This window comes from Brachyhypopomus gauderio, chromosome 16 (genome assembly GCF_052324685.1).
Source record: "Brachyhypopomus gauderio isolate BG-103 chromosome 16, BGAUD_0.2, whole genome shotgun sequence".
Lineage (NCBI taxonomy): Eukaryota > Metazoa > Chordata > Actinopteri > Gymnotiformes > Hypopomidae > Brachyhypopomus > Brachyhypopomus gauderio.
The window spans coordinates 14,191,832-14,204,683 of record NC_135226.1 but is presented as its reverse complement, the minus strand read 5'-3'; the positions used below and the strand labels follow the sequence as shown (position 1 = coordinate 14,204,683).

The following is a 12,852-nucleotide window of genomic DNA, read 5'->3' as shown; positions in this document are numbered from 1 at the left end:
CCCAGGATCTTAAGTCCAAGAACCTGCATGAACTTGATCTGGACAGGGATAAGTTGCCATTGGACCGGGCCCTTGGTTTGCAGTGGTGCGTTGAGACAGATACTTTCAAGTTCAAGCTGAAGGTCAAAGAGAAACCACCAACCAGACGAGGCATATTATCCATCATCGGTTCTGTCTATGATCCATTGGGATTTCTGGCACCTGTAGTTCTACCTGCCAAGTTACTGCTGCAGGAGTTGTGCAGGGTAAAGTGTGATTGGGACGGTCCAATACCTCCAGCTGTCCAGCAAAAGTGGAGCAAGTGGCTGACAGATCTGGAGAGGGTGACAGATTTCAAGATCCATAGATGCTTGAAACCTGATGGATTTGGGAAGATGATCAGCGCCCAGTTACACCACTTCGCTGACGCAAGCGTGAACGGATATGGCACGGCAACTTACTTGAGAATTGAGAACATGGAGAAGAGGGTTCATGTTGCCTTCCTGTTTGGCAAAGCCAGAGTGGCTCCGTTGAAGTCTGTCACCATTCCCCGATTAGAGCTCACGGCTGCTGTGGTTGCAGCAAGAGTGGATAAGATGCTTCGATCAGAGTTGGATATTCCACTGGAGAAGACATGCTTCTGGACTGACAGTACATCAGTTCTCAAGTATATAAAGAATGAGGACCGCAGATTTCAAACTTTTGTTGCAAACAGGATAAGTGCAATCAGGGATAGCTCGGAGGTTGAGCAATGGAGATACATTCCCACATCCCTAAACCCTGCTGATGCTGCTTCACGTGGATGTAAGGCAGAAGATCTTCTGAAGCAAAAATGGATGGAAGGCCCAAAATTTTTAAGTGAACCTGAAGAAAGGTGGCCGACATTTCCTGTGGACATAAGTGTTACCGCTGATGATCCAGAGTTTAAGAAAAGTTTAACGGTTAATGCTATACTTATCGACGCCAATGCCACATCACGACTGATTACCCACTTCTCTGACTGGCAAAGATTGAAGGTTGCAGTTGCTTGGTTCCTGAAATTGAAAAGAACTCTGCTAAAATTAAGTAAGAAAAGGAAAGAGTTTGAGCTATCAAACGCTCATGCTACCAGGGCAGTAATGTCTAATGCTCGAAGGGAGCTACAAATTTTCTCAATGACACTTGGGAATCAGAAGGTGACCCTGGAAGATCTTTTGGAGGCTGAAACCTCCATCATTGCCTTCTGCCAGAAAGAGAGATTCCCTGTTGAACTCGCGGCCCTAGCTCTTGGCAAACCGCAAGTGCCAAGAGGTAGCAGCATTTTCAAATTAAGTCCAGTGTTAGAAGGAGGGCTTTTGCGGGTTGGGGGACGGCTGAACAAGGCAGCTATTCCCGAGAACATCAAACATCCCTTCATCTTGTCCAAAGATTAGCATGTCTCTGAACTAATCCTCCGTTACTTCCATTTACAGCTTGGACATGGTGGAAGAAACCATGTTCTTTCCACTGCCAGGCGAAAGTACTGGATTACAAGTGGACCAACGGTAGTGAGAAGGGTTATATCCAGATGTCTCATTTGCAAATTTCAGAGTGCGAAACCTGGCATGCAAAAAATGGCAGATCTGCCAGAGGAGCGAGTGGTTCCTGATCTACCACCATTCACTAATGTTGGGGTAGATTATTTTGGGCCAGTTAACGTGAAAAAAGGGCGTGGCCTTGTAAAAAGATACGGCGTAGTGTTCACCTGCATGACCAGCAGGGCTGTGCATTTAGAAATGGCCTACTCTCTTGACACAGACTCCTGCATTAACGCATTGCGTAGATTCATCTGTCGTAGAGGACAAGTGGCGCACATGAGATCTGACAATGGCACTAATTTCGTGGGTGCCGAAAGAGAACTGCGAGAAGCCTTAGCCTCTTTGAACCATGACCGCATTGAAAGGGCCTTGTCTGAAAGGGGAATCAAGTGGAGCTTTAACCCTCCAGCCGGGTCCCATCACGGTGGCACTTGGGAGCGCATTATTCGTATGATTAAGAGAATTTTGTGCTCTGTACTCCGTCAGCAAACCCCAACTGATGAAATGTTTCATACTGTGCTTTGTGAAGCTGAAGCTATGTTGAATGATCGCCCCATTACACAGCTCTCGGGGGACCCCACCGATCTTGAGGCACTGACGCCAAACCATTTGCTACTCCTTAAAGGAAAACCAGTTCTTCCACCGGGTCTATTTGACAAAGGGGATGTATATGCAAGGAGGCGATGGAAACAGACCCAGTACATTTCAAATCTCTTTTGGAAAAGATGGATTCATGAATACTTACCGCTCTTGCAGGAGCGCCAAAAATGGAATCAGGCGAAGAGGAACTTTGCTCCTGGAGACTTGGTCATGGTTGCAGATCACACAGCACCACGTGGGTCATGGATACTTGGCCGCATACTTGAAACATTCCCTGATAAGTGTGGCCTAGTACGTGTGGTTCGTTTGCAAACCAAGGCCAATATCATTGAACGACCAATAACCAAAATATGTTTGCTCAATGAAGCTGTGGAGTAATTGGTTATTCCCTTTTTTTTGTTTTCACTTTGGTGTTTATGGCTCATTAGATTTTGTAATTGCTCTTATAGATTCAATTAGGGGTGGGTGTGTATGAGCCATGTATTATTTGTGTTGCTGTAATTTACCTCCCTGCCACTAGAGGGTCTTTTTACTCTCTAAATACCCATGGTGAACTCCACCGGAGACAGGGGCTGATAGGAAGCAACAGTTTTCGACTGTGTCTGTGTGACCTTGATATTGTGAGTGGTTAAGGTGAGGATTATGTGTTATTTTGGTTACTTTCAAGTTTGTCATGAGTTATTTGCCATGTTGTCTTGTTGGGGAAAATAAACTAGCACATACATTTTACCTTCATCAACCGAACTTTCTGGGTGATTACTTTCAAGTGCATAGACACACGTCCTAACAATCCAGTCATCAGCCTCCAGGAACTGACTGTACAGGATTAGTCAGTACACACAACATTTTAGGTGCCATTCATGAAGAAACCCAGAGCCTTTTCATTTGTGGATTTACACTGATTCACCGACATCACAGACTGGTAGCCAGTTTGTATCTCTGTCCCAAGAGGATTTTCCTAACATATGCACTAAATGCTGGTTTGGACCTCCACTCTTACCTGAGAGCCCTGGTGGACCTCTGCTTCCCTTTTCACCAGGTGGTCCTTTGTCCCCACAGGTTCCAGCTTGGCCACTGGCCCCTTTAGCCCCGGCAATCCCTGCAGGGGAGAGCAACAGGTTTTACTGGCAGTGTTTTTGTTCTTCAGTTGATTTTAACGTCATTTAGGAATACTTGGAAAAATTGCATCCTGGACAACATGTGTGCATGTGTGTCTTGCTTTGCATGTGTGTGTGTGTGTGTGTGTAATACGGTGTACACATGTGTTTGTGTGTTGGTGCATGGAGGGACCTTGGGGCCCAGGCGGCCCAGGTGGCCCACAGTCTCCTCTAGGTCCTCTTTCTCCTTTAATCCCAGCTGGACCAGGATTCCCAGGGTGAGCTTTTGTTTGGTACACTGTATCACAGCCTTTCACACCTGGACAGAACAATAAGGACAATCATTTATTACATCAGGTAGCTTTAAGAACAATGAGAACATGGTTCATTTATTATATCAGCTAGCTATAATTCCATCCCAATGGGCAATAAAACATTTCTATTTTATTCAAAACTCTCATAAGAGCTAAAATATTAATTCCCATATCAGTCAGGAGCAATATGCAAAGCAAGATTGTAGCCACTACATAATGTTAGATAATATACTGGAAGTTATAATGTTACAATAATAATATAATGTTACATCCAAATGTTAGATAATATACTAGAAGTTTACTTGAAATACATTATATTAGAATCGTCTGTCACATTACAGACTACTACAGTTTCACAAACCCTCACCAGGACATCCTGGAGGTCCTTTAGGTCCTGAACATCCTGCTGGGCCACATAACCCTGAGTCTCCCTGTATACCTGAGAAAGACACACACACACACACACACACACACACACACACACACAAACATAAGCACACAAACATACCATTGCATACCATTGTGTTAAGTATATATTGTGTGCATTAGTCTTGTCCCGTGTTTGCCTTTGTGAGTCTCGTTCATGTTTCATCTACCAAGCGCAGCTAGCTTCATTCGTTAATAAATACCGTGTATGTTCAGGCATATTCATCTCTGCGTCCTAACTTCCTCATACCGTGACAGCACCACACAGTTTAAATGAGTATTATCCTAGCTGTTCGGAAGTGGAGATACTTCTTACCACATCGTCCAACCACACCCTTTGGCCCTCTGTCTCCTTTGATACCAAGGTGACCTTTACACCCTTTGAAACCCTATAAAGTCAGAAATTGTTTTAGATTTGGGCTACAAATCAATTTAAAGTAACATTTCATATCAGGATATATTATATTGTATTATGTAGCCTAACACATTGTATGACAGAATATATTATAATTAGTGTCAAGTTGTAAAATGTAAAAGTTTATAATAGTTGGAGTGATTATGAGCAGTGTAAAAACGTGTAGGTACTCACTGGCTGCCCCTGTAAGCCAGTGTCTCCTCTGCAGCCAGGAGACCCAGGACAGCCTTCAGGCCCCTGGCAGCCCTTATCACCTTTAACCCCTGGGGAAGAGGGCCCAGGGGGACCAGGCTGCCCAGGGCAACCTTCATGACACACACACACACACACACACACACACACACACACACACACACACACACACACACACAATTCTCTTATCTCTTACATGCCCTAAAATACCACATCTTCTTTCACTCACATCATACACTAATATTAGAGTGTTTCAGTGTTACACTGTGAATATAAGTAGTGCCAAACTGAAAGCAAGACAACTTTTATAAACAAACTTCCTGTTCATGTTTACAAAACTTAGCGATGACCACCAGCTCACCTGCTACACCTGGTGGTCCACTGCAACCCTGATGTCCTTTGGGCCCCTCCACACACCTCCCTTTTAAGCCAGGGTCCCCCTTGCATCCCGGAGGCCCTTGAGCACCTGGGGGCCCTTTGTCCCCCGGTGAGCCACATTCACCTTTTGGTCCTATGCCACCATCACTGCCTCGCTCTCCTGCAGGACCTGACCGTGACACCAACCCACAAATACATGTACTGATTGCTGTTTATGACATTTAATATTCATAACAGCTATAAACACTGACCTTTAACACCCTTCTCTCCAATTGGCCCAGAAGATCCATATCCAGGAGCTTTAAAAGGCAAAATGTGATTAAATATGACTGAAACATGTCTGTGGGTGTGGGCATGTTTGTGCAGAGCTGGGTGGAACTGTGACAGACACCAGTGTGTCCACATGTCTCACCACACAGAGCAACATGTACAGTCTACAGCCCTGACACTGTGGACACACGCGCCATGTTGGCGTGAAAGCTCGGGGTCGTGTAAGGTCTTACCCCCCACGTCTCCTTTTTCTCCAGGTGGTCCAGGAATACCGTCTTGGCCCTGTTCTCCTTTATATCCCGGAGGTCCAGGTAAACCTGCCGATCCTGGACAACCTGAGATCCAGAGAAAGCGGACGCAGATATGACATCTGCAGCTGGCGTTCCAATGGATGAACATCAGCTTTCATGCTAAATATTATGTGAGGAAACACATGCAGACTGACAATACAACATGTTCGCTTGATGGGGTACCTGGAGGACCCATCAGGCCTTTACACCCCGGGGGGCCCGGTGGGCCATCACAGCCTTTATCTCCAGGTGATCCTTGACATCCTGGGGTGGGGGGGGAGAAAGAATAAGAGACTTCCCCCTTTTACACTATGTGTGTGTGTGTGTGTGTGTGTGTGTGTGTGTGTGTGTGTGTGTGTGTGTGTGTGTGTGTGTGTTTTGTGAAAGAAATAGTGGGCTGAGTGAACCTGAAACTCTCATTGACTGCAGTGTATTGTTTCACTGGGTAAAGATGAATAGATGAATGTTGTTGAATGAACGATAGGTCAGAGACAGTGTGGGTGAGGACTACTGACGGACCTGGAGTTCCTGACGGGCCTTTCTCTCCTTGTACTCCAGGTAGTCCATCTGGGCCTGGACTGCCTGGAGGGCCACACATCCCCTGCTCTCCCTTTAGTCCCTTACATCCTTGTAGTCCCTGCTCACCCTGAGAAGGACAGACAGAAAATGAGAGACAGAGAGAGAATTTTAATTAAAAGTTAATGGACAAAGGGAGAAAAGATATATACAAATAGGGAAACTGCTACAGTCAAATCATAATGAAAAACTCAATGCTAAATATCTAACAAAGCATGAGCGAAGACTGTTGGCAGTTTAGTTGGACCAAGTAGAAAGGGCCAAAGGAAAACCATAAACGTCTTGGTTTTATGTTTTCTTTTTGTTTTTTTTTATAATGAAACCCTATTTTCACATAACAACAATAGCAAGTACACCGGCCACTGGATAGGACACCTTGTTTCCAGAGCAACCGGTCTTGCCTGGCCCGGGGCTGCTGGGTTCGCCTTTCATGCCTTTGAGTCCCTTTGGACCCGGACAACCAGGGGGTCCGTTCAGCCCACACACGCCAGGTAAGCCTCTGTGACCTTTGACACCTGGGCACAGGAATGAAGGAGAGGCACTGAATCTCGAGACCAAGTTATCCCATCAGGGTGAGTGAACGCAGGGGAACACAGAGAGCTCCATGGGAATGTGGGGCTATGTGTGTGTTACCCGGCATCCCCATGTTTCCACGGTCTCCTTCTAAGCCAGGGAAACCAGGCTCTCCTGGGACACCATCCCGCCCCGGGTCTCCATCAGGACCTGCGCGGATCGCAGAGAAGAGAGAGAGAAAACATGTCGTGAAAAAGACCGCGAGAAAGAAAGAGACTAAAAAAATGACCACATTTATGGTGGAAAAAAGAGCCAGAAAATGAGTGGAACACAGGAAAACGAATAAGAAAGAGTTAAGGAAAGAAAAAAGAGAGAGAGGAAGAGTGAGTGAGAAAACTAAAAGAAGGTTGCAAGATGGTGAATAGAGAGAAAGTTTAAGACCAGTCAGAGGGAGAGTCAGTAGCTGTATAGAGTCAGTAGCTGTATAGCACTGTGGCTGTATGGTACAGTGGCTGTATGACACTGTGGCCATATGGTACTGTGCCTGCATGGTACCGTGCTGGTTTTAAACTGGACTGGAGATTTTTACCCTGTGGCCCAGCCGCGCCTGGAATTCCATTGTTTCCACGGTTGCCGATGGGACCTGGGTCTCCAGCATCCCCTTTAAAGCCGGTTGGTCCAGGAGCACCTACACGATCCCAAACAGACCAATCAGAGTCAGCTGCACTCGACGTTTGGCTTGGTGGAGCTCTACCAGAGACAAACTGAACCGCAAACATCTGCGCGTGATGGGCACACAAGATGTAATACGGTTTCCCAACCTGAAACATCTCATGGATTTCTTTGTGTTAGATTTTTAAAGGATCACCGTCCTCACCATAACACCATGTTACATACCCACTAAACGTTTTCATGGCTACACTTACCATGTTTATTATACTTCTACATTCAGATAGGACAATACTCACTATAAGTGCATATTGTTGTACTCATTATATTGCTGGTGTGAATGTTCAACCAAACTCATGATTGTGGCTCGCATAAGAAAATCTGATAACTCAGTTTTGCAGTTATTATTGTCAGAGCTCAATTCACAACAAGGCAGAGATTCAGGTCTTTAGCGCTTAAGCTTTTTAAACATTTATAAACATGTAGTTTATGAACTCCACAAAACGTGTGATTTTGTTGTGCTGCATGATTTGGCCTATGAAATCTGAGTTTTATTCCCATTATTTCTTATTTCTCTCTTGTACCACTACAGTCACTGTGAATTGCCATTACCTGAGCATCCGGGTTCCCCAGGATCTCCTGGACATTGAAACTCCTTCTCTACCCCGTTACACCCGGGTTCCCCAGGGGCTCCCGCATCCCCCTGGGTACCTCGGAAACCTGGAGCTCCATCAACACCGGTCGCACCTGGAAGTAGACATCATCACTGTCATCGTTAGCCTTTTCAGTCACACCATACAAGTCAGAGTGATTGTGCATTGTGCAAGAGTGAATGTGTGTGTGTGTGTGTGTGTGTATGCATGTCTGCACCTTTAGGTCCAGGTCGTCCAGAAAGTCCATGTAATCCAGGTGGTCCAGGAGGACCAAAGCTCCCAGCAGGCCCCTGAAGCCCTCGACAGCCTGGACACACACACACTGCTCTCAGAACCAGAACCAGAACTCCTACACCACTATCACCACTGCAGTACTCTTTCTGTATGTGTGTGTATTTTGTTCATTTGTAAATGATTATCTGTCTTCAGCACTGAACTTACCTGAGAAAGAGAAGTTTCATAGATCTAACAGCCTTAATTAATTTTGGTGTGTGTGTGTGTGTGTATCGGAGGGGCGGGGGGCTACCTGGGGGGCCAGGTACGCCGTCCCTTCCCTTCATCCCTTTAAGACCACTTGCTCCAGCCTTTCCAGGTTCTCCTTTACACCCAGGTCCCCCAAACGGGCCTTCGGGCCCAGGCAGGCCCTGACCACGTGGTCCTGGGTCACCCTGTATACCTCTCTGCCCCGGGGGCCCTGCACACAACAGTTACTACAGTGATGTATGCGCATATTAAATGTTCTACAGCACTTTGGCGTATTAGTTATTCAATGAAAGTATTAAGCCATATCCCATATGGCGTCTTCCTTGTGGTAAGCATGAAAGCATGAAAATATAATTTATGTCTCACAAATATTCACCATATTAAGAATAGAGAGGTCCATGTGTGAGATCATTCACCTTTGGTTCCGTAGTTTCCTCTTGGACCAGGGGGGCCTTTTCTCCCTTGTTGTCCAGGACTACAGACTCCTGGAGGGCCCATCAATCCTGGAGCACCATCATTTCCCCGGGAACCTGAATACATAATCACAAGAGTGTGTGTGTGTGTGTGTGTGTGTGTGTGTGTGTGTGTGTGTGTGTGTGTGTGTGTGTGTGTGTGTGTGTGTGTGTGTGTGTGTGTGTGTGTGTGTGTGTGTGTGTGTGTGTGTGTGTGTGTGTGTGTGTGTGTGTGTGTGTGTGTGAGTGTGTGTGTGTGTGAGTGTGTGCACTGTAAATTCTCACACCTGTGCACCCTGGGTCTCCATTTCTTCCTGACTGTCCATGTAGTCCTGGGGCTCCAGGGTTGCCTGAATCACCAGTGGAACCAATTATCCCATCATCCCCTGCGGTTCCTGGCCCGCCTGCATCTCCTGGAAGGCCAAAACCCATGTCACCCTAATGACAAGAGAGGTGACACAGACCAAATAGAATCAGAATCAGAAACAGAACCAGAACCAGAATCAGAATCAGAATCAAGCATTATTGGCCAAATATGCTCACACATACAAGGAATCTGGTTAAGGTTGCAGGGGTTCACTGTTCACACAGGGCCTGACAACATATTTACAGTGGTAGGGAATACTCATTCACACAAACCTGTACAGTGCACACAGCATGATGACGCAGGATTGCAATTAATAATTATAGCACTGAACTTGATTTGAGTCACTGCATTAGTGATGAACTGTTCAGAAGAGCGACGGCCTGTGGACAGAAGCTCATCTGTAGTCTGGATGTTCTGAACCTCATCTGGCTGAGGTGCTGGGGTGTGATGGATCAGTGATGTCACCATGATGGCCTCACACTTACCTTCATCCCAGGCATCCCGGGTGGGCCTGGTGGTCCGGGACGCCCCTCACTCCCAGTGCTGGATGAGCCGGGTGGACCTGGCACGCCCTTCTCACCTGGACAGGTACAGGAAGCAGAAAGCTGACAGCACAGACTACAGAGAACCCAGCTCAGGATGTCACGGAAAACAAAACAATGGCTCCAATTATGTTTGTTGTTCCAAAATGTGATTGGTTATTTGTAATATTTACATTTGACATATGACATTTGTATATGTGAATATAATCACATAATATAATCAGGGTTATGACTTCATCAAAAAAACACCACAGATGGAGTCAAATCAGGCTGGACAGATGTCATTACTAACCAACACCCATTGATATCAACAGAACACACACACACACACACACACACACACACACACACACACACACACACTGACCTCTGGGTCCTGTAGGCCCTTCTGCTCCTGGTTGGCTTCCTCCCATATCTCCTTCTATACCAAATGGTCCTGGAAATCCTGGAAAACCCAGTGGACCCACTGGCCCTGAAAATAAAAGAAAAAAGAAATAACAGTCAAATCCCAGCCAATCAAAATCATTTTGGGTATTTTAGAACACAGCTCTGGTGTCCTGAAGAAAAACAGCCCACCCATGTTCTCCCCACGTCTCTCTCCACTCGACAGGCTCTCATAGCCGTCCCTCACCTTGCAGGCCTTTTGGGCCTCGCAGGCCTTTCCTTCCAGGCTGTCCAGGGTCTCCAGACAAGCTGTGCACATCTCCAGGTTCACCTTTGGCACCTGTCAGTCACATCCCGCAAACATTTATGAGTTATGAGAGTGCTCGTTACAGCTGAGCCACTTCTTCTTAACCTTCTTCTCACAGTCTGAGTGTGTGTGCTCTGGGAGTTATGAGAGTGCTCATTAAATCCGAGCCTCTTCCTCCTAACTGTCTTCTCACAGTTCAGTGGTTTTGCTGTTATGTTTCAGGTCTTCCTGCTGCAGTGCTGGAAATTAAAAGCTTGGCCTGTCTTCTCATTCTGTGCTCCTTAATGGAAACTTACCCTTAGACGTGACTCCATTCGCATGTGAAAAACAGACCAAGACCAAGAACATGTCTGTTGGTTCTTCATACCTGGTTCCCCAGGATCTCCTACCAGGCCCTCGACACCATTGCTGCCCTTCTCTCCAGGGGCCCCTTCTGGTCCCACACCAGTTGGGCCCATTCCTCCCATAGGTCCGGAGGGCCCGGGCTGCCCGTCCAGCCCAGCGGCGCCCGTGTCCCCCTTAGCACCCAATGGACCCTGTTGGACGGCAATGGATTACCAAGTCAGTTGGCATTATGATGAGAATGTGTTTATGCTACTGTTCCTTTGGGGATGTTTCACTCTCTATGATGCACACCTGAAACTGGAGCTATGGTAATGTCTTAAATGATCAGAACTGTAATGTCAAATTATTATTATGCTAATACTTGCAAATTAACGAATACGCAAATTTGCTAGCTCATTCTATCTCAAATCACCTCTATTAAAGAAATCTACAACATCAGAGCACACATCCTCATTAAATATCTTTAAAACACTGTGACAATGTTGCTCTTTGGGCATACTACTAAAAAGGCAGAAAAATACATTTTCAATGCATTAATATTGTTAATGGACCCTTCCTAGCCTTCATCACAAAGCATAACACACCCAATCTGAACCAGAACTGTCCAGTCAGCCATTCCTGCACCACATCCACGTGCTCGCTCTATAAATCTAACACTAACACTGGCCGGCTCCATGCTCATATGAGAAGTAAGCGTTCTCTGCTGGAGACTGCTGGTCAGTCCTGGGTACCAACCGGATCGCCCTTGTCTCCCATGGGGCCGGGGAGTCCTGGTGCTCCTGGTATGCCACGCCGTCCTGTGTTCCCTGGAAAGCCCATCCATCCTGGATCGCCAGTGTCGCCCTTCTCCCCGGGGCCGTCCATATAGCCCCGGTCTCCTTTAAGCCCCTGAACCCCCGGAGCTCCTGGATCACCCAAATGCCCCTGGGAATGTAGGAATATTTGAGTTACCTCCCCAAGAACGTTCTTTTAAGGGCATCGTTCAGCACGATGTATACACTGGATTTGTCCAAACCAAGACCTTCTATTATTTCGGACTTTACCGGTTGAGAATTAGCAATCTGCTAACAGTATTTCAGCATGTTTATAAGCTAGTTATAGCATTAGCTTGCAAGTTATTTTTGAATGGGATTTAGGATATGTTGAATTATCGGATAAAGGCAAAAACTATTGTATGTTTTATATTGTGAATTATACATATGTTTTATGTGGTATGTTTAATGCTTTGTGCTGTATATTTACATTCAATAGTGTATGTTTAATATTGTATGTTTTATGTATTTTGCTGTTTGTTTTACACTGTATGTTTTAGTGGTTTGGACCAGTACCAATTTTTACATTACTTGTAATGATTCCTGATTAAAAGCTGGGTCAAAACAGAGCAGGTGAACACACCTTATAGCCAGGTAGCCCTACTGACCCTCTGGGACCTCTATCACCTTTAGTACCAGGTAGACCAGGGTGACCTGCATATGCCCAGATAAGAACAAAAATAGAAGGATATTTGAGTAAATTATGGGGTGTATGATTCCCACTATGTCTCATATTTAATATACTGTCACACAACACGGTTTCGTAGTTTGGGTTACGCATTTGTCTTGTCCAGACACAATTTGTTGTGGACACTAAGATTGTTGCTGTTGCTGAAAATGTAACACATCGAACATGTAGAAATGCAACATAGGCAACATAAATATTCTCTCTTTCTCTCTATCTCTATCTTCCCTTCTTTCTATCTTACCTGGGTCTCCAGGTTCACCCTTGAGCCCGCTTATTCCTTTAGGTGCATCTTCGACCTCTGATAAAGCACACAGTCTGCACATCTCACCTTTCTGCCCTGTGAACGAAGCACAAAATGATTGCGGTCCAAACCCGGCTCGCGTTTATCAAACTCATGGGCACCCCACAACAAATTGGAACAAAATCTACAGAAGAAACTTTATTAATTACCAAGTGCCCTGGGTTTGGTGTTGTTATTTTTAAAGCACCATGTAGATAGGTACTGATGTTCTTTAGCCTGCTAGAAATACATTTCTAACCCAGG

The 12,852-nt window shown here is 45.8% G+C and overlaps 1 protein-coding gene across 1 annotated transcript in view; it reads right to left on the bottom strand.

The window, feature by feature from the left end:
• col4a3 (collagen, type IV, alpha 3) overlaps positions 1-12,852 on the bottom strand; it is a 44,148-nt gene that overhangs the window by 9,154 nt on the left and 22,142 nt on the right. Inside the window, exons 23-47 of the mRNA XM_076975843.1 lie at positions 12,550-12,645; positions 12,204-12,274; positions 11,544-11,732; positions 10,831-10,999; positions 10,404-10,496; positions 10,140-10,244; positions 9,716-9,810; positions 9,151-9,301; positions 8,828-8,941; positions 8,455-8,622; positions 8,146-8,235; positions 7,888-8,022; positions 7,196-7,294; positions 6,727-6,816; positions 6,469-6,608; positions 6,037-6,163; positions 5,701-5,781; positions 5,461-5,562; positions 5,209-5,256; positions 4,941-5,126; positions 4,562-4,692; positions 4,289-4,361; positions 3,914-3,985; positions 3,426-3,551; positions 3,136-3,234 (exon numbers count right to left, since the gene is read on the bottom strand). Coding sequence (XP_076831958.1) covers positions 3,136-3,234; positions 3,426-3,551; positions 3,914-3,985; positions 4,289-4,361; positions 4,562-4,692; positions 4,941-5,126; positions 5,209-5,256; positions 5,461-5,562; positions 5,701-5,781; positions 6,037-6,163; positions 6,469-6,608; positions 6,727-6,816; positions 7,196-7,294; positions 7,888-8,022; positions 8,146-8,235; positions 8,455-8,622; positions 8,828-8,941; positions 9,151-9,301; positions 9,716-9,810; positions 10,140-10,244; positions 10,404-10,496; positions 10,831-10,999; positions 11,544-11,732; positions 12,204-12,274; positions 12,550-12,645 — 2,850 coding nt within the window. The remainder of the gene's footprint in view (positions 1-3,135; positions 3,235-3,425; positions 3,552-3,913; positions 3,986-4,288; positions 4,362-4,561; positions 4,693-4,940; positions 5,127-5,208; positions 5,257-5,460; positions 5,563-5,700; positions 5,782-6,036; positions 6,164-6,468; positions 6,609-6,726; positions 6,817-7,195; positions 7,295-7,887; positions 8,023-8,145; positions 8,236-8,454; positions 8,623-8,827; positions 8,942-9,150; positions 9,302-9,715; positions 9,811-10,139; positions 10,245-10,403; positions 10,497-10,830; positions 11,000-11,543; positions 11,733-12,203; positions 12,275-12,549; positions 12,646-12,852) is intronic.